Source organism: Trachinotus anak, unplaced genomic scaffold (assembly GCF_046630095.1).
Source record: "Trachinotus anak isolate AG129_WGS33_773 ecotype Australia unplaced genomic scaffold, CSIRO_AGI_Tana_v1 ptg000034l, whole genome shotgun sequence".
In the NCBI taxonomy this organism is placed as follows: Eukaryota; Metazoa; Chordata; class Actinopteri; order Carangiformes; family Carangidae; genus Trachinotus; species Trachinotus anak.
The window spans coordinates 1,292,730-1,315,000 of NW_027273885.1; the positions used below are offsets into that span (position 1 = coordinate 1,292,730).

The window sequence follows — 22,271 nt, forward strand, 5'->3', positions numbered from 1 at the left end:
GTCCAAGAACAATAAACACAGACTTCATCAAAGTGCTTTGCATGCAAGGAGCTAAGCCAGGGGAAACTGAAATGCCTGCAAATAAAACAAACCACCTCAGCAGCAGAGAATGAGAAAATTAACTTTGCACTGACACAGATGTAGATGTGTGAAATATTGAGGAAAATAATGAAAATCAGTCCAAAACTCAAAAAGAAAATGTCCACCTGCTCTGATAAGCAGCCACAGGTGTGGATCATTTCCTGTCTGAACAGGACGCGTGTTTCAGACAGAGTATACAGGTAGAAGGTAACACTCACACCAGTACTGGAACTGTGGCTAAAGTCATAGGCCCCTTCATTCCTTTCAATCATCAACCACAGAGTTGGCACAGTTATTACCGACAAGATCACACAAGATCTACTGTGTGTGTTAAATCTAATTCAGTGGGTTTAAACAGGAAATACAGCAGCTTTGAAACCAAGAAGAAACTCCGCATTTAGCGTCCATTGTTAAAATGTGACCGTGTGACTCTCATGTGTCATGTGATCGATTATAGGCTTTATGATGTTTGAAGCCTAAATACAATCAGCTGCAGTAAAAAGCTCATGTTAGGCTCTAAACCTACGACCCCACGGTCACATGACTTCACTGTCACCACCACTAACCTTAAGCCTGTAGTCTGATTCAGCTCTGAGCTCTTCTACAGAAGCCTTTCCTCTGACAGAGTTAGTGACAGTTTGTAGAAACACAGCGAGGCTGTAAAGGTGGACTGGTGAGGAGGTCGGTTTCATGTTGGACTGATGACATTTAACGTCCCCGACGACCTCTGTCGTCTCATTTAGACTCTTGTTAGCAACCGGCGTTTTTTAACAGCCGGAGAAGCTTAAAGAAATAAAATGTGAAAATGTTTTAAGGTTGAAAGTACAGAACTTCTTTCAGTCATCAACCAAAAACACATTCAAAAACCCAGAGACTTCAGGATGAGGGAACAGGAAGTGGGACTCATTCCTACAGCACTCTGTTTTCAGCAGAGTGCTCGTTTTCCTAATGCATGGTAGGTATAAGTCCGTATTTCCTTCTTGCATCAGTGGCACACCTGCTCCTCCACATGGTAGGAACCAATAGACCTTTCAGTCACATTGGATCCACATCATCTTAAGGATATTTGACATGAATACATACAACAGTTATCAGTCCACTGAACGTGCACCTCACAACAGCAGCATCCAAGCTGCCTTTCCTCACTGGTCGACTTGGTGTTGGCCACAGGAGAAAATTTATTAGAAGTTATTGGATTATTCAGCATGTCAGGACTGTTTGAGAGGAAGCGGACACAGAAAGGGTTTTCAGCTGCAATAGGGCTCCCCATATGGTACTGATCAGAAAACAGTAGCGAGGTCTGGTATTATTGTCTGGCCTTATAACCAGCCTGGACAGTAAAACGTGGTTGCAGCAGATCAGGTATGAGGTGGGCTAAAGGCTTGAAGACCCACGGTGGTGTCACACACTCCCCGAGGGCTGCTTAACCTTGACCTTTGAAAACCACAGTGGTATGAAAGCAACACACTCACTTCTGTCTACGCTCACTTGGATAAGGATAAAAAAGACTAAGAACTGGATGGAGGACTGCACTTTTTCCATTCTGTGACTCTGTGTTGCCAGTTAAAAACTTTCTGATGCAGAACCTTGTACAGGTGTTTCATATTTTTGGTTTATCTGGAACAAATATCAGCAATACACACACAAGAAAAAAAAAACACACACAAAGGGGAAATTTAATGTCAGTGATGCAAAGCACTAGGTCTATGAAAAACTGTCCAACTGACTTGCGCCATCTACAGGCAAGGAAACTAAAAGTTTCTACAACTTCAGCACTTGTGTTCCTGCAGCCACTCAGAGTAATGACTGCATTTCATGGCCTCGGCAAGGATGGATATGATTTGTCCTATTGAGAAAAAAAAAAGTAAACTGGTAAAGTACAGTCTCTCTGAATATTTGAACAAGAAAAATGGGCGTTACTGAAATAATTGACATATGTGTTCGTCATTCATAGAATACTAATGAGACTTAGACTCACTGGCTCAGGAATCAGTGTGTGGACAAAATAATTTCACTTTTTTCACAGATGTTCAGACAGGGAAATAAATAATTTTGTGAATTTAGCAACTGAGTAAATAACAGTATTAACAAAATGTTGTTTTGAAGCCAGAAATTTTAAGGTATTAAGCATTGTTATGCATTATTATGCATTATTTATGATGTTTTTCTTCATTTTATGTTTTGCATTTTATCTATTTAAACAGATTATTATCAGATACAAAAGTGTTAAATCTACAATCTCAAACCACACCCATAACAAAGAACATAAAAACTGCAGCTTTAACTCTCGTTGCCTGCAGGTGGTGCAAATGTTAAAATCGCAGCAACAACTGTGCTCTTTGCCTGTGGGTGGCAGCATTGACACAGCTATACCCACAGGTCTAAAATGCTCCAACCAGCTGGCAGTGCAGGTTGGCAGGTACAAAGTGCTCTGACAATGACCAACAATGAAAGTGTGCATCCTGCTGAAGTTGGTCGCCAACAAACCAGAGAGACCTTCATTGCTGGTCGTCCAGTCGTTTAACTAACCTTCACACTGCTGAAAGAAAATGATCTTCCTGTTGCATCTCAGCACCTCATAAATTACAGAGGGAGGGAGGGAGGGATCAGGAAAAGGAAAAGGTGAAGGTAGCCATAAGAAAGGCCACAATATAAGTTCTGTAGTTTGTATTTACTAGTGTTGGGTCGAGGGGAGAAGGCTGAATGACCAAATATCCACAGTAAGCACTGTCTGTGAAAGGAAGATGAAGCAGGAGATAAAGTCACACTCAGGATATTGCCTTGGCTAACTCCTGGGTGCCTTTGTCTTCTCTCCCAAGCTCATCCTCAGGCCTCTTTGTCTGTCTGTGTATCCAGAATATAAAGCATTTAACAAACAGGTACAGTTAGCTATCCGCTAGCTATGAGGGAGTGTTTCCATTGCTGCAATTTCTTCCCTAAGAACGTCCCCTTTCTTCAGTGTTTCAATCTCAACAATCCTGGACCAAAGTAAGGCAACTTAAGAAGAAAAAACAGTAAAAGAAATGAAAATAGACATAAAACATGTAAGATATGTGTAATCCTTGAACTTTCAAGAACCCTACTGAGGTTCTTCAAAGTGGAAATGGCTGTAACCACGTTTAATGGTATGGGAATGTTTATTGCTCAAGAAAGGGAAAAGTATTCCCGACTTTGACTGTGTTAGAGATCTGCAAAGTCTAAGTTCTTCTTTGGTGAGGTGTTTAATTGCCATAAACCCTGCTGTTCCATCTCTCCCATTGCTGGAAAATATGTTAAATCCTCAAAGCCTCTGTGGTTCACTGGTTTCAATAACCCAGGAAACACAAATCCCATTTCAGAGCAAGCTGATGTTGGTTTTCAGGGTAAGAGCTCAGGGCTGGGGAATATACCACACAGCGACTCACGCCGTGCACTGGAAGATATTCTAACCTCCTCATAGTCTTCATGTTGACTTTGGAACGTAAACGGAAGATGAATAACAAATTGAGGAAAAACAGCATTTAAATCTGACAGATTTTCTTGAAGGTAGGATGACAAATCAGCGAAAACAAGACTTTTAATAGGCACAGCAGAAATTATTACTTGGAGCCATTGGGGAAAGACTGACCGACCACACATCATGACCTCACACACCTTTATACACAGTCCAGACTGGAAGTATTAGGACAGTTAAACTTTTTCTTTCTTCTTCAGCCTCTTAAGTATGTGTCTGCGAAATCTGTTTTCATTATTTTATTTTAAATTGAATGTGCTGAAACACAGAACCTAAAAAAATCAAAAAGAGTAACTGTCCATATATTTATGGCCTGGACCATATATATACAATTACAGGGTACATAAGAGTAGAGTATATAATCACACACAACAATGAGTGTACTTGTGACTCTGTGATAGCGCTGTAATGCTGGCTGTACGCTGTGGCCTCAGAGCTGATGAGCTGGGTCTGGGGCTCTTTGAAGAGGCCTCAGCTCGCGCCGACGTGCCAACAGCACCAAAGATCACAGCTCGGTTCTCGTCTCCTCCGGGTACCGCAGCCGCTCAAGTTTATTCATCTGTGTTTTAAATCATCAGTTTCCTCTTGATCTCACTTGAAGTGGCTTAAAAGTGTTGAGGTTTCTACCCTTACGACAGAGAGGCACAGCTCCAGCAGACGAGGGCCTAATTCTGCTCTTCATATGGGTGGGTGGGTGGGTGGGGGGGGGGGGGGGGGGGGGGGGGGGGGGGGGGGCAGCAACTAGTTTTTGCAGCGAACCAGTGGTAGGGAAGCGGGTTGGCAAATGGCACTGAGTTACGAAAAACGTAACCTAATATCAATAAATTATGAAACATAAATACACTAACAGGGAATTGGGAGGGGGGTCGGGGGGGTCGGATGTCACTGCAACGGCAAATCTCTTTTTTCTTCTCCCTCCACAAGATTTCCTTTTGTACTATTGCCTTTTAGCAGGAGTGGAATCCATTTTCTTTGCAACTTTAATTCACTGAAAAGACTACTCACATGTCATTTCCACTTTTAATTTAACAAATGAGGACTCTTGACTGAGCTAATAGCTTTTCCTCAAGGGCATAATTCAATCTGTGACATCAACCATCAAAGTCCCTTTGCATTACTACGTCCGGGGCTAACGTGAGGCGCCTCCGAGGGGGGATGGAAGTCCAGTGGCAGCTTCCATTTATTTTCAGGGCCTCGTGGTAAACAAATATGATAGAGCTCACTTCAGCCGGGCCGTCCAGCGACAAAGAGCTACATGGCTGTTATTGCACTGATTCTGGGCCATATGGATAATTCATATCAGAAACAGAGCCAGTATTAAGACTGTGACCAAGAAGGGAAAGAAAGGCAGAGAGAGAGGAAAAGAGAGGGCAGTCATGTAGAGGACACATCCTTCAGTGTCACATTTATTATTTTACAACAGCCCGTGGAAAAGAGGCAGCCTTGGGCCTGTGTCGAATACACAGCCCTGATGACAACCACTGGGGAAACTCTGTGAACGGGCATCAAATGTTCAAGGTGATGAGGACTTTTGATGATTTTTTTTTAACCTGTTCCTTTTCCTTAAACGCTGCATTATTGTTCCATACAAGACTTGCAAGTTTATTACACAGTCTTTGGGTCAGACTGTGGAAATGATCTTAATCATGTCTTTGGTCAGAAAGTTGGAGTCAGCTGTTTAAAATACATGCTCATAACATGAAAAAGGAAACGTGAGAAGGCCTGATACAGTCTGTGGTAACTGGGAGAAGCAAATAAAACAGAACATGTTCCTGAAATTTGTTCCTAACTCTCGGTACCACTGAGGCTCGACACTGAGGCAGAAATTGGCGAATGGGTCGTCAGAGATCCCATCTCAAGGTACGCACTATTACAGAAACAATATAGGTTTAACTAACTCAAATTTAAGCGGAAAGCAGTTATTGTGAGGGTCCAGATTCTGAGGCTAATGATGTGTACCTTTGAAAAGTATACGCATGGAAATCACTAAGGGCCTAGATTAAGCAGGAGGTGGATGAAGACAGAAAGAAAAAAAACACTTCAATTAAAAAGTATGAGGGACTGCCCACAACAAAAGATGAAACTTAAGACTTGGGGAAGGCACCACATGCTATTCATTTCTCAAGTAAATGGAGTCAACAGGGAGGAGAAAAGTTCACTTCACTGAGCCTCTCAGTCATCTCTGCAGAAGTACCTCTGTCATAATGGGGCTACTTTTAAAAGCCTGGAAGCATCTGATTCCCCGAGACAGCGCTGACGAGACGTGACTTCAGTCCCCAACCAGAAAAAGCTCCTTGAACAGGACGAAGCCGAGCTCCGACGTCTGATTCTTAGTGTTTAAGGAAAAGAAAAGTTTCACTCAAAATTGAAAAAAAAATGAATCATTTCCTGATTCTTGTTTTACTTCATTATTCAGTGGGATTGCTGTTTTCTGTTAGGGAGGGGTCATCATTTTAATCTAATATCTCACTGATGTTATTTTTATTCAAACTGGAAACTGTGGTACCTGCTGCTAAGAGCAGCAGCGACGTCTTTCTTCATGACTGAAGCGAGTAATTCATGGATTATTTCTCCACTGTAAAAAAAAAACAAACAAACAAACTTAAAAATTAAACCAAACTTAATTTCTGAAGTTTAGGTTTTGAAGATTTTTTACTTCTGTTAATTTACTGTAAAGTTAAGTTACACAAATCTGTTCCCTTATTTTGTGTGAGTCAGTTATTGTGTGAAGCCTCATCTTTGTCCCTCATGACAGCTCTTGTTGTTCCTCTACTGGTCTCAGGCCCTGGGACAATGGGGGGGGTCAGGGGGTCTCTTCATCACAGTTTCACGGTTTGCACTATCAGACCACATGACCCTTGAGAGAAACAGCCTCCATCATGTAGCTGACGATGTTTCTACATCTGACACTTTGTCAAATCAACTCGTGATTATTGTTTCTGAAGATGATAATTAAATACTTTAAACTTGAATCCTACAAACACAAGTTAAAACTGTCTCTATTTCTAATAAAAGATTAAACTTTAAATTTATCAGGACTCACTCACTTTCATAGAAATAAGAACCGAGCTTCATTTGTTGGAACAATTTAACATCTTTTAACCTTAAATTCTGCCTCCACAGCTCTGATTGGCTCTGCTGGTGCAGACCACTGTGACTGACCCTCTGCTCTCAGGCTCTGCCTCTATGTGAACTGAAGTGGATCCAGAAACATCTGCATGTTAACTATGACTATTTCACTTCATTGCAACCAATGTCTACAATCACCAAAACCTTTAAGAAGCAGCTCGTGGCCTTTGTCTAATTTTTCCTTTTATTGTTTTTATTATACTTTATGTCTGTATGTTTGTCGTTGTTTCATCTCCTCTTAGAAATCTGTTCTGAAAATTAAGTACTTACTTATTATCAGATGATTTTTTAAGCACATGAATAAGTATTTTCCTGCCTCCTCTTCGACTATATCACATAATTACTTTATAGTTAATAAACGTGGGCAAACATTTGCCTAATTACACACTCAGGATGTTGTTAGCACTGATTCACAGTCAAAGTTCATTTTCACCAACTCCTGAGACAAATACCTGGACATTCAGCAGCTAAATGTTCCACTGTGTTCAGCAGCACGTTGTTAGTCTGCAGCTTTAAAATAAAACTCTCAACTCTTTTTTTTTTGTTTGCTTCACCTTCAGTTCTTTGTAAAACACATTTTGTAGGCGAGAGGAACACATCACTCACCTTTCTATACTCACACAGGACACTGTTCATATTAATACCAGAATATGGCAAAGGCACAACACTGCGTGCAAACACACATCTGACAGGAAAGAAATGTAGCCAAAGTGGGCTAAAGGAAAATATGAACAATATGTGTTTTACACAAAGGCGTTATTCTTGGAAAAACATCATGGAGGGTCTGAACAGAGAGAAAGAAAAAGACAAGAAGACAGAGATGTCATTTTCTAGTGGGCGGCTCAAAGGAACCACACAGCGACCGAACAAGAAGTGTGCTGCCCTGAAGCCCAACAACATGTCCCCTGGACTGCAGCCTCTTTATAAAAAGATCAGGCATTAATTAAACTGTTACACCATAACTACAAACACTAAATATATGCAGACTGTATATTCACTTCAACAGAAAAAACAAACAAAAAAAGACCAAAAAAAGGCAAAAAAGAAAATAAGGAACAGTCCTTTCTGACTGCACAGACTGTGTGTTGAGAATACAACAGGAGACAAATAAGAGGTGGAGGAGGGGGTGTGCTGTGGCGCAGTGTACAGTTGCATGCTGCTGAGGGAGCCGAGGAGGGGAGAAGCAAAACTCACCATGGAGTTTTAATGGCAAAACATCCTGCCCCAAAGAGGTAGGGTCTTCATGGGAGGAGGGGGGTGGGGTGTGTGGGGAGGGAGGTGGAGGGGGAGGTGGAGGGGGTGGATACAGAGATAGACGGAAAAACCATTATTAAACTAGCACACTTGAGCAAACACACTTTTCACATTACATACTTTCTGACGTGTCTGTTCGAGTCAGGAAACGGAGCGTCTGAGCACCGGGATGGATTTGAAAACCTGCGGGACGACTTGATGATTCATCTGCTCGGGCTCCTCTGTAAAGTGTGATACCATATATTTGGCAGATGGAGCATGTCCACAGACTTTCTTCAGACATCTATCATGGTTTTCTTCCTCTCCCTTCACTTTAAAGGGACTGGGTACATGTGCAGAAACATGTAGGTCTGAGTCCCACTGTGCAAATACGACACAGAGACGATGAGAAACTGTTGTGATTGTTGAGATTGAGAAAGAGTATGAAGAGTTTATCCAATTTGTTTAACAACTGGGGACACCAATAAAACTAACAGCACTCAGACATTGTTGAGACAAGGAGTTGTGTGTTTGCATGCGACTCCTCTTTTTTTTTTTTTTAAGTGTGTATTTATGGCCATGCATTGTCTTGTCAATGTGTGTGTGCCTGTTTGGAAGCTCATGTGTGTTTGCTGGGATTATGTTAACAAGTACACTGTGTGTGTGTCTGTGTGTGTTTTTCAGGGTGTATTTCTGTCTGTCAGTCTGTGCGTGTTTCTTGTGTTTACAAGACATTAGGAGTGGGAGTGTGTTCCTGTGTTTATTCTGCATGTCCAGAGATAGTGACAGAGCTCCGTAAACAGTTTACAGTAAATAAGCCTTTTCCCTACAGCAATAAAGGTCCGATGAGACTGAACTCTGTCCTCCGCCAGCCAACCTCCCCCGGTCATGAAAAAACAGAATCCCCAGCCAAACAAAGCACTCTGCAGCACTTCTTTATTTTATCGCTTTTCGCCGCATCCGCCCGGGCCCTCCCAACGATAGCACACAGTCTCCAATTAGTCTTGGTACATCGATGTGTAGAAAAATGTTCCTCTGGGAAATGGGGGGGAGCAACAATTTTGCCCTAGAATGTCTCACTCCTGGAGCGCAAGTTGACAAATGAACACACTGGTTGGTGTAATGGAGGCCCCTGGTAAACTGCCACTTATCAAAACAGCTGCAGAGGGAGGTGGACGGTCTCTATCAAACCTGCTGGGCCCCCCACTCCGGGCCTCCAGCTGAGTAAATGGAAGGACACCAATGGAAGAGTGATGGACAAATTGAGGGGGGGGGGTCTCTATGGTAGGAGCAAAGGCTAAGTAGGCTTTAGAGGTTGACTACATGCAACTTTAAATGTCTCCCTGCGAGTTTCTTGGAACTTGGAGTTGTTTCAGTTGATTGTCTGTGGCTGACAGAGTAATGGGAGTTAATGGCAGCAGAATCAATGCAAAGACATTTGGAGGAGTAATAAATATTCAATCAATACTGCAGTCATGACAGCATCCATCTACAACATAGTCAAAAGTCAGAATCATCTGAAGTGTGATCACACACAGGAACGTAGCTTAACAACTGATGTTTGCACATCATTGGAAATGTTAAAGAATTACATTTTTATGCTAAGCTAAGTTTGTAGTAGAATTACTCTCCTGTGGACTTAAAGGAAGTCCGTGTTTCTGGCACAGAGCAATCCATGTTACACCACCGCTACTTTTCAACAGTATGACAAAATGCTGCTCCGACAGCTGCTACAGTTTTTACACCCGGACGTCAGGGGTCGAGCATCATTTGAAGTGTTTGAAGTATCGCCTCATGGCGAGCAATGTCACATGGTGAAGCGAGGTTGATTAACTGTTGTGCTCTCTACATTTCATTGTCAAAGGCTTCCTCTGTTGACCAGTTAGCTCCATTCTTTCTGTTCTGCACCCACAGGAGTCTGATGGTGAATACATCAACAGAATTCTTCTGTCTTTGTAAACACTGCCAGCGACTTCTGACTTCCTGTACCTTCACAATACTCCACCTAAATGCAGCTTAGACTCAAGTTCAGTTCCTCTAGTTCAGTTCCTGCTGGAGACACGTCACCATCCTTGTTCTCTCCTCATATATTCCCGTCTGTTTCTACTCTCATCTTTCAAAAAGGAAAGATGCTCTCTACCTGTGCTACAGACTATTTGAAATCATCATCAATCAAGCTGATGTTGCAGATCAATGTGTTAACATAACTGAGTCCAGAGGTTTGTGCAATGATGTAAACTGGACATTTTTAAAATGAAAAATACTGCATGATTCAAACATTAATGTTTTCTGCAAATACGCACATTTTATACTGGTTCAGCCTGGGTGTGGTTTAAAGGAGCTATTTGTACGTTTTTCTGTGGCTACATAGCCAATTTGGACAGTTGGATGCTTCAGTGACTCGGTATCGGAAAGTGACGAGATGGGCCGACTGGGCTGGGGCTAGCTGGTTAGCATGCTAACTTCAGTGGGAGAAAAGAAGTGATAGAAATAGAAGAAAAACAAAAGAGTTGCTTTCCACCTCTGGAGACAGCTCTTAGTGAGTGAGGAATGAAGTTTGATGCTGAACTCGTGCCGTTTCTTCAAGACTTAAGTCTAACGTTAGTTATATATAGCAATAGCAAAGACTTAGGAATAGGTCCTTTAATATCTTGCATTAGCTGCATCTCGGTCTCTCTTTCGGTAAAAGGACACAGATGAGGTCTCTGCCTTTGAAAAAGAGAAATTAGCAATAGTATAATAACTGGAAGTGTTCACTGGCTGAAGTGGTTGACTCAGTTTTTATCGTGGATTATTGCTGCAAACCATTTAAAGATGATGATAAATTGAAACTCATTGCAGTACAAATAAAAATGTCACAATTCCACACTGCTTGGAATAAAACAAAATAATGAGGCCATGCTGGGAAAACCATCCACCATGTTGCGCTGGAGGTAAACAGTTTTCACCACAGTGTAGACAAAGGCGCCCGGTTATGTGACGCACCGCCTGATCCAGCAGGTTTGATGGAAGAGCCCCCACAGGTCAGCGGCGTGTTGGGAAACACAAGTTAAACATGGGTCACTGGAGTAAAAGGGGTGTAAGACTGTGAGAGGGTGGGGCCACTGAGAGGAAGCAGAAACAGCAGAGAGAGGAAAAGAGCGAGAGTAACCGACCTGTGAGGCCAGCGACCCCACTCCCGGGGAACAGTCATTCACACATTTATCTCTTAACCCGTCGGCCCTAATAGCTCCTCCGCCTGGGCTATTAAAAGGGGAGGGCAGTGAGATGATTTGTGCAAATGGTTTAGTCTCACTGCCATGTGGTGCTGGGCATTGCATTCTTAAAGCCCCTCTCTAGCTTTGGTCTCAGCATCCTCTGAGTGACAATGGCTCTCGCGCTGCGCTGGCTCTTACATACGTATTACAGTAATCTGACAGCACATCTGCAGCAGGTCAAAGGGTCTCATTCGTTCTTTCACTGTTGTCTTCCTCATTACCTTGCCTGCACTCTATCTGCATTTGCTTGAAAAATGTCATCAGGGGGATTTGGTCAAGGGTGGTGTTTTGTTTTGTGTGTGACAATCTTTCCATTTGGATTTTTATTTGTCTGTGTTAAAGTCAGACTGTGTGTAGATGGGATAAGTGTGCAATAGTTTGTCTGCTTGCAAATCCTAAATTTGACACTGACAAGTTAAATCTGTCTGTGCAGAACTCTTTACTTTACTGGGAGCCGGCTGAATATTTCTCTCAATCTTTTTCACAGATTAAGCTCTGACAGTGACATTTCAACCAGAGGGAATCATTTGGATTTTGTGTCTTTTTTTTCCTTGGGATTTAATTAATCTCAGTCCAACCTCCCTGTGCCCAATTTGGCTGACAGGAAACAAGAGGCTGGGTCAGAGCCGACACTCCTCTCCACGTTTGGGACTCCCTGGAGACTCTGAGGACTAGCAGAAGCTTGGCCGAGCTCCTCCACTCCCTGACCTGGCCTCTTGTGGAGGGGGGTTATCAGGCGGATGCTGAGCCACATCCGACTCTACCTCCCTGCTCCGACAGGGGAAAACACCAAAATCTAAACTAAGACAGGAGGGGGGGCTCTGCTTGAACTGACTGAGGTTTTCTTTGATGTTAAAACTTTGAGGCCTCTGAAGACAAACAGCAGCACATTTTGCACACTGGTGGTCCAGAGCTGCGCCAAGGTCTGTGAAGGTATCCCTGCAATTGGCCTGGTCACACAAATTGGGTAAAAGCTTCATCAGCGTGTGCGTTGTTGTGTGTATCTGTGTGTGTGTGTCACGGCACAGTGCACACAATGACAGTCTGGTAGGGAATGTAGATTAAGCAGCTGGTGTGTTCCTCTGCTGCCCTGCCAACAGGGATCTGCTCATACAGGTGTAAATACAGCTGCCGGATGCTCCTCTCTCTCTGTCTCACACACACACAAACACACGCACACACACACAAAGAGAGCGATGGCTGGCTGCACAGACAGACAGATGGTGCCTGGGTACTCCTGTGCAACTATAGCGTGAAAGCATACGATATCACCCCCCACTCTAGGGGCCAAACCTGCTGCCTCACCCAGTGTGCTTGTGTGTGTGTGCGTGTTTTTGGTGTATTGGTGTGCAGCTGTGTTCATGCAGGAGCAGGCCGCACATCTGCATGTCCTGTTGCATTAATACTGACGCCTCCTCTGGACTGGACGGACGGATGACGGAGCAGTGAAGCAGCCTACCAGGCCTGACAGTGGCCTACACAGCTGATACAGCTGTTCAGGTGTTGATGACCAGGTACAGGTGCAGAAATATCTGAAATATTTGTGGAGCTCTGACACACGGAGACGGTTCGGTGCTGTGACCTCATCTTGACGCAGACTTCGTTGCTCTGTATCCTATATAACCTCTGCTCCTGTCATCACCTCTGCAGCCTCTAGAAGTCACTTATAATAAACAACTGTGGGTCGTAAAAAGTCGCTGGTACAGACAACTTATAGGCTTGTTTTTTGACAGGAGGAATCATCAAATGTGTATCAGTCCGCAGCTGAAAATAGTCCCAGACAAGTGCATTATTTCCTGCAGCTGGAGTAATGTTTGTGGAAAACTACTGAGGGGAGCTGGTTTAAGAGAATAACTCACTTTTTTTTCTATTTGCCGATTTATTAGGTACATTTTAATAAAAAAAAACTAATGCAGTCATGTACTGTACGTTTGCCCTGCAGAGTTCATTGTCTTTTTTTCATGGCGTAGAGAGTTGTTTCTAATATTTACACTTCCCTCACTGATGTAACTGTGGTGGACGAAATATTAGAAACACCTCTGAGACTAATTCTTTAAAGATTTACTTCGATCTTCAATACAAAACACTTGACTTTGGGTCTAACTGCAGTTTCAGAGGTTTTTTTATTTTGTTAAGTCAAAAACTTTTTATATTCTGCAAATTATGTACTAAAAAATGTCGTGTTTTAGTATCAGAGCTCCAGTATCTTATCAGGACTAACATCAAAATGTTTAAAAGCTAACCCAGCAGCATTTTTCAGAGCTTTAACTATGGTAAACTACCTGACTGGAGAAGAAAGTCTTGGAAATGCAACGTAGCAGCAGTAAATCATAATAATAATAATAATAATAATAATAATAATAATGACTATATGAATGAAAGTGCTGATTACTCTTGAGATGAAACTAGATGAATTAAACTTAACACATTCAGTAAATGGCACTATAAACCTGACACAAAGGAAAAAGCAGTGATGAATAAACAGAAATAAGAAGCAGACAGTCTGTGATAACACTGGGATAATAAAGAATGCCACAGGAAAAATGTGACTTTTGAATTGTGAGACATATTTCTGAGCTGCCCAGGAAACTTCAAACTACAGATAAAAATAAGCTGAATTATTAACCTGAAGGCCTTAAATTAAAATCAACCCGACATATTTTGAGAGGCCCCACATTGTTTGACGTTAAATATTACAACTGCAAAACCAGATGCAAACCACCAGTACCAGGATATCATCATAAATATACCAAAGCAGGACACCACAGTAGCCTATAAGCAATAACAAACTTTACAAGCCAAATTAACTTTGCAAGTCATCTTAATGATTTGGAAAATGACCTGATGTTTACCTTGACCACAGGACCAGGCCTCTATTTTCATCCTCAAAGCTCACTTATCAAATATCACGGGGAAATAAATCCCTCGCCATCTGCTTGAATCATTATAGCATTTCCCATTCAAACAGGGCATGAAAATTACATTTAAATGAAAATATTAAAATCTGCCCATATTTGTGGAGCCACCTGTACTGTATGTAAATGCACTTAGCAAAGGCCTGTAGTTGCTGATGGTCTTAAAACTACATAATTTCAATGCATGGCGAAGATCCAAGTGAAAAAAAAAAAAAGAAAGCCTGAGGACAGAGGTGCATGAGAGCAGAGCTGTCTTCTGTTTAAAGAGCTGACAGGGACACGCTGCATTTAAATATGATTTTAATCTATTGGCAGGGTTTTAATACGATTCTCGCAACGGACGATGTGTTTTAGCCACTTTCCAAGCAGCGTTCGCTTGTGTGTTGTGCTTCATTACCCTATGCAAAAAAAGTGGTGGCCTGAGACAAAAGAAGTCCATGAGTACCAGCAGGATGTGTGAGAGGGAAAGCTTTGGCCTGCACAAGGCTGCTGCCGCTGACACGATACAGTGTTTTTACAGTGTGATTAATGGAGAACGGCAACAAATCAGACACTGAAGTTAAATATTTAATATGGTTTATCTTGAATTTTACTTGACCATGGCCAAAATGTAAATTCAAGACGGCTGCCGTTAACCCTTTTCCACCCAACCCAGCTGGACACATTATATTCTCATTGACTTGTTATTTGTTCTGTTTTGCTTTTTGTAAAGTTTATACTGTCACGTCTAGTGTATTTTTTTAACAACACTTTATTTAACTCACATTCAGCATTTGCAAGCAATAAGTTAAGTGTTTATTAAATCAATTATACACTGTATTCATCAACAACTCCTGGTATGAGGTGGTGGAAGCTGGATATGAAGACTGACAATTTAATACAACTAAGTAGTAAATATATAAAATATGAATTGAAAATACGATATAAATGTATTTATTTTAAAAAAGTATTTATTTATTATGTGTATTAATTATTTATAGTTATTCTCAGTCTCTAGGACAACAGAGTAAACTCTGCTGATGTCGGCCATGACATGTGGCTGAAAGCTCCAGTTAAAGCTTTTTGATCAAACTACTATTTCAGATCGATAATAATTCGATAATATAAATTATTGCTTTATTTCCCACCATATGTGATATTTTTTATTTAGATTTTTCTTTTTCCTTTTTTTGGCAGTTTTGCACATTTTCACATTTTACTTTGGTCATTGTACATTGTACCCTGGCACAAATAAAACCTTGAACTGCGATACCCAGCGATAATATCGTATATCTCGATATTTGGGTCGGACTGTATCGAGATATAAAATTTTTATTATCCACCAGGCCTAATTTCTGATGTCAAGAATGAACCTTCAGGCTCAACATGTCTTCATAAGGTTTTACACCCACCTGTGAATGATCTGTACATGTATATTAACAGTTAACAAATGTTTAAAATAACTTGTTCTCTTACACACTGGTTCATGATAAATTGAACTGAATTATAACTGCTGAGAAAAAACATTAATAAAGACTTAAAAATGTCCTTAAACCTGTCCTATATAACTCTTTATACACTGCTTATATATGGTGAATACGGAGCTTAAAGGAAAGTGTTAGCTACAGTGTATTCAGACATTTCACTGTATACACTGTTGTGAGTTATGGATTCTGTTCTGTAGCTACAGGTGGAGGTGTGTGTATGTGGGTGCTACCTACCCGGTGCGTTTGGTGATGGTGCCCAGGGTCATCGGCTGTTTGATCTGAGCCAGAGGCAGCACCACAGTGAGGCTGGGCAGCGGGGACAGACGCGGGTTCCCCATGTTGTTGTTGGTGAAGTTGTTGTACGAGTCATGGTTGCTCAGCTTGGCTGCAGACACACACACACACACACACACAGGATTATTAAAAGTATTTTCAGTGAATAGTACTGGATGTTTCCTGACAGCAAGGTCAGAGAAATGTCCTTTTGATAGATTTAGAATGGAAGATGACAGATATGTCAATCAAGACCTTTCCAGGTAATGGCTGTTATAGACTGAGAATCGCATTGTGAATACTAGTACAACCTTTTATACATAATTCATTTTCAGTGCTCAGCGAGTCCTTTTTCAGTTCAGTGGTCTTTACAGATGCTAATTCTGGAATTAAATTAAAAATTTTATCTGACATTCAAATCAAATTGTAGAACCAGAATTCTGATTCAGGGAACAGAAACAAGAAAAGAATCTTGTTATGATATTTAATGCATTTCCTTTCTGCCCAACCCCAACCTAAACCTAACTCTACGTTAAACCCTAAAACCAAGTCTTAACCCTCAAACAGATCCTTAAAGTTGTGACTGTCCACACAACCACAGAGAGACATGTATACACAAACACACACAAGCCAGGCAACAAAGCCTCCTGTGGAATGACTGGAAATAACCAGCTCAAGATGCTGCATTAGAGGAGCTGCAGAGAGCCTGCAAGTCTGTTAATCAAGGCCAATCAACAGGCCCTACACACACACACACACACACACACAGACACACACACACACACACACACACACACACACACACACACACACACAGATCATCCACAGAAACACATCTCATGTCATATATCCAGCCAAACAAAATCAGGCCATGTCAAAGGGCATCTCTCAGGCTTCTCTATGGAGCGCTAGTAACAATAGCCAATCAGAAGAGAGGATCTGAGCCTCTCTTCTGATTGGCCGACTGTTTTCTGAGTGATCTAATAAAAATATAGCAGATTTCAGGTAAACACTCAGAGGAACCAAATCTTGCAAGGTTGGATGGTCGGTCCAGGTGGGCGGGGCTTGGGGTATGGCTGAGGGTGGTGACTGCTTTGTTGTGACATCACGAAGTTCCAGAAGTCCTGACGGCTGGTTTTAAGGCTCAGTTTCTGAATACAGGCTGTGTGCATTTCTCTGTGGACTGAGGCTTTGATACTTTCACAGTGTTAATATAGAACCTAGACCTGCTTTATAATCACAAACACATGGACATCTACCTTTAGCCTGGATGGAGCTTTAAGATCCAGAACGCTCAATTTTTTCACAGAACTCTAGTTTGAAGATTTAAATCATCGTTCACCCAAATAACAGAAAATGTGCAAATAATTTTACTTTTATTTGTTCAGGTTTCGAGATGTTTGCATGTAAGACATCTGCATTTGTTCCACTAAAATAGACCCTCACTATAAAGTGAACCACAGTTCCCTTTACCTCCATTGTACTGGGAGGCCCTGGACAAATAAAAAAAAAGAATCGGTGTTTTCCCACTGGAGGTTAATGTAACAATATCTTTTCTTTTGTCTGTGTTTTTAATACAATGGGAAAAGAAACAGTCACATATAAACAGTTCCATAGAAACATTAAACTATAGGGGATTAGAAATGTGGATTATAAAACAAATATGTTTGTAATCCTGTGACAATGGCTACAAGAAAAAAAAGTGTATCCTGCTGATTCAATGGGCAGACCAAGTAAAATTCCAAGTTCAAGTGCTTTCAAAAGAAATAAAGAGCAAACCTGTGCATGCACCACAATACACTCCTCTGAATGTTTTCCTTGTTTCATTTGTTGCCTTAATAGATGAGTGACAGCCGCGTAACATAAAGGAATGAAAAGGAGGGAGGGGGGACGTGGAGACAAAGAAAACAAGGCGGACATCAAAGGTTACAATAAAGGTAGAGGAGGAGAGTGCCTCGTCATTATTTGGAAGGAGCGATCAAGAGGAGGCTGAATGCGAGCGGAAAGGGACTGCTGAGTGTTTTGGTCCAGTCTTTTAGATCATTAACGTGTAGCCCTGAGTTTCATTAGTCCTGCCAAACCTCCGCTTTGTGGTCTCTCTCTTAGGCCTCCACTGGCCAACAATGCTGCCTGACCTTCGGAGGGGGAAGAGGAGACCATTACACAAACCTGTCCTTCATTTCCTTCTGCTCCTCTCTCGTCAGACCAACAGACGTCTGTACGAGGGGCTCCTCCTGAAAGCCCTTCACATTTCAAAAGTGCTACACCCTGAGAGCCCGGGCAGCCACCTTTTGTGTTGAGGGGAGGGGGCAGGTGGAGAAAAAAAATCTGTACAGGAAGCAGCCTGAAAAGCAGTAATGGTGCTTCAGCTTACAGAGGAGGGGAGGGTGAGAAGTGGGGATGGGGGTGTTGCTGAATTTAGCATCCTCAACCAAACTTTATCTATAAAACACTTTTACAACAAACATGAAGCCCAGAGTGCTTCACGCAGCCACACAAAACAATAAAGTTAAAATATCCTGAAGGGATAATTCACTTCAATGCATCATTTCCCATCAGCCCCCACTCTTAAAATAAGCCTCACTATGGACGTACAACAGGTGTGGCCAGACTGAGACGGGGGGGAGGAGTGATGATCACTGTTGACCAAACGGTCACATCGCGCTGTCACTCAAGGCCGAGGGGCCAGAAACTGTCAACCCCCAGACAGTGAAGACGAGTTAGCGTGAAACGTGTTGGAGATCACGTCCCGGCAGAAGAAGATATGTGAAGAGACAGACAGACACAGACAGTTTGTAATGTGTGCGTGTTTGTGTAGACATGTACGTGACGGTGGCTCGCAGACAGCATGTGGGGTGGGGGGGGTTACATCGATCAAGTGAAGGTTCGGCTTCTGTAATGTCCACATATGAAAAACTTTAGTGTAAAAATGTGTTTGTTAGTCAACAGCTGGACTAGAAAAGGTCACAAAACATAGCTGTACATGTGAAGAAAAGTTTTTCATCTTCCCAGGAAAACAAATTCCCTGACGCCCCGATTCATGACGCAGAGGAAACGTCATCTGAGTTTTAAACTTGTCGCTCTTTGTTTCTGTTGCAGCTCAAATCAATAAATTAGAAACAGCAACACACATTGAAATATGATCATAATCGCTCAGTGGTCATAGTTAAGTCACAATGACTAAGAACATCTAAAAACGTCCGCACAACTTTTTTCAATAAAGTTCAAAGGGTGATGGTTAAACCAACGAAGACCAAACTAACAGACATGTGTATCAAATGTGTACGAGTTGACTCCTGGAGCCTGACATGTAAATGATGCAAACAAACCAAAAACTAGTTCCTGCACATAAACTGATTTACTTTCAACTTAAAAGAGGAAAATGAACTTCTCTCACACACACTTCAGACCAGCATAAAACAAAAAGTAGAAGTAGAAACGGAAAAAGACTTAATTCAACATTCTGAGTGTTTTAATTTTATTTTTTAATCTCTACACCTTGAAACTGAACATTATTTAAAATGAGCATTATGAACTTCACTTAAATCACTTTGTTTTTGCTGATTCGTTTTTATTTCTATTGTGTACAAAACTGTATGAGTGGTTTCTTCTAATTAAATGATCCCATGCAGAAATGCCATATATAGTATGTCCCTATAACAAGATCGATGTATGTCTTATATTATTATCACATATATACATTTGCTGGAGATATGAAAATATAAATAAATAATGTACATGAAATACCCACAGTAAAATTTGTGTATGTACATATATTAACAAATATCTACATGATGATTTTTTATATGGTATAAGATGCTGCAACCATATATGTTAACAATGTATATTTAATTTATATGTTAGTTTATTAAAACAACACATATAAAGACTCTATATGTTTATGTATGTTTTTCTTATTAATTCTCATTAATTTTAAACATGTCTATCGTCACGCTCTGATAAAGTGTCTCAGACTTTTGGACTCTACTGTTGATAATATCAACATATACTGACAGACTTATATATGCTGTATATTTACGTAACATAGCTACTCTATGTCTACAATATAAACATACATACATAAAAACAGATATTTTTATGGGCTGGAAACATGTCAATTTATAAAATAGTTCCAATTTCTAAAAGATTTAATGTGTAATTTTTACATATGTGCTTTTATTTTATATGTACATATATGTCATGTAAATTAAATATATGTAGATATATAACATTTGCGTATGAGGATGATGATTTGTGCAGCTGTGTGAGTGACAGCAGCAGGTAAAAAACCCTTGTGCCAGTGCCCCTCTGTGAAAGTGCATTTCTTTGCTGTTGTTTTCATAAACAGAGCGGCGGAGCAGACGCATGCAAACGACTGATTAAAGGCGTGTCTGCATCCACCTATGGCTACAGAGTGGTGCTGGAAATCAGGCCTGTGCATGTGTCTGCAGTTTCACAAAGATCGTCAGGTACAAAACAGAGAGTGTGTGTGTGCATATTTTTGGATTCATGGATTTATTTAAAATGTAAATATTTAAGATTTACATTAAATTCAATCATGAGACACTAAAAATCACACAGTACCACCACGACTAATGTTGGAGCTTCGGTTGCCTCTTTTAAATCACCTGTTGAGATGTTGCTCAGGTGTCTGAGTGTAATCTGTATCATTTAAAAAAGACACCAGGTAGACAGTGAGCAGGAGGAAAAGGCAGAGTGAGGCTGCCACAAAGTGAAAGAGAGCAAGCGAGAGAGTGAGGTGGACAGATGAGAGGCGTCTGGCAGACAGACAGCTCTAGACGGAGGCTATGATTTGATTAATGACCGGGGCGTGATGTGCCCGGGCACTGATACATGACATCCCCATGGAAAGAAGATCCATCAATGCAAATCCAGCTCCGTCTCTGTCGTCCAGAGAAAAAACTCTGACCCCGCCAAAAAGTCACACTGTCACCTGACCCTCATCTCTCTCTCTCCCTTAATCCAACCATCCATCCAGCTCTCCTCCATCCATCCAACCATCCCTCCCTGCCTCGACAGCATTTGCATTCTCTTCTCGCATTAAGCCTCTCTCTCTATCCTTCGCTTTATTCCTCTCTCCTCAGCCACCCTGTGTCACGCTATCTCATGTTTCTCTCCCCTCTCTTAATACCCAATTTGCATCCAATACAAGCAGGCAGCTTCCAGCGAGGAGCCGACGTGCAAAAGGACAAGCTCTGAAGACTGTGTGTGTCCACACCGACACTGAGATGTCGCCTCTGGCAGAACAATTCAAATAAGACACAAAAAAGTGCTGGGGAGTTTGGGGGTTGGAGCAGGTCAGGCAGGTGAGACGCTGAGTGATGATCTGGGAATGAGAAGTGACCTTCAACCTGAGGACGATACTGCGACTGTGAGCCGGAGAGAGGGAGGGAGAGATGGAGGGCAAGGAAACAGCTCTGATGTCCCATCAGGGGAAACTTTTATGGTTTGGTCTGAGCTTTGTTCTTGGATTGAAAGGGAGATTTTTTTTGCTGACTTCCTGTTTTCATGGCCAAAAAGATAAAACCTCTTTCTGAACATTGTAGAGCGAAATAAAAGCTTTGCACCAGCTGATCAACGTGAGCTGAACTCTGGTCAGGGAGCAAAGTCTCAGCAGCATTGGACCATTGATCAGAATCAGCCACTGAAACTCATGTTAGGGATCAACAGCTGTGGTTTCACGGCAAGATTTCAGACCAATAAAAACGGGTTTGAACTTATTAAAGAGTGTAAATCAAGTGTGCAGAGTCTGTTTTCTCCATGAGGCAAACCTGGAGTGACTGAAGAAGCTGTTTATTAAAATAATTCTTTAATTATAATGTTTATGTTTGACAAGTTAAAACATCTGATGTTGAAAACTGAGCAGATTGTGTCTGTTGTAAAGTGGCTGCTAACATGACAGGTGTCCCTCCACAAGGCCGGATCCGTGTTGGACGGCACAAACCACCCGCCTCCCTCTGAGCTGGAATCCCCTCCCTCAGGCTGGAGACTCAGAGTTCCCGGGTTCAGCTGCAATGACCTGCTGAATCTGCACAGCTAACTGATCATTTTAAAGTGTTGTGTGTTTTATTGTATTGTGAATATTGTGAAGTTTCCACTTTGGATAATAAAAGAATCTGTAGCATCAACAACCACAAAGACTCAGAATCAGCTGATGTGAAGTTGATTCTTGTCCTCCCGACCCTGTACTCTATCCTCCCCACCACTGTCTACAGTATAAATATCCTGCTAAAACATTACATACATGAGAGCAGACAGGAATATCTGAGTCCTAACATGATAAAACACACGGGTCCAACAGATGATGACATTAATGAGGAGAATGAACTGGGTCAAACAGGTTTGATTAAAGAAGGTGGGAACAGGCATCACTCAGGTGGAGAGACTCCACACTGTTCTCCAG

The 22,271-nt window shown here is 41.6% G+C and overlaps 1 protein-coding gene across 6 annotated transcripts in view; it reads right to left on the bottom strand.

The window, feature by feature from the left end:
- bcas3 (BCAS3 microtubule associated cell migration factor) overlaps positions 1–22,271 on the bottom strand; it is a 314,178-nt gene that overhangs the window by 208,842 nt on the left and 83,065 nt on the right. For all 6 annotated transcript variants that reach the window (XR_011687033.1, XM_071471601.1, XM_071471606.1 and 3 more), the window contains exon 16: positions 15,809–15,959. Coding sequence is in view for 5 of the 6 variants with exons in the window: in XM_071471601.1 (XP_071327702.1) it covers positions 15,809–15,959 (151 nt within the window). In the remaining variant the exon portion in view is untranslated. The remainder of the gene's footprint in view (positions 1–15,808; positions 15,960–22,271) is intronic.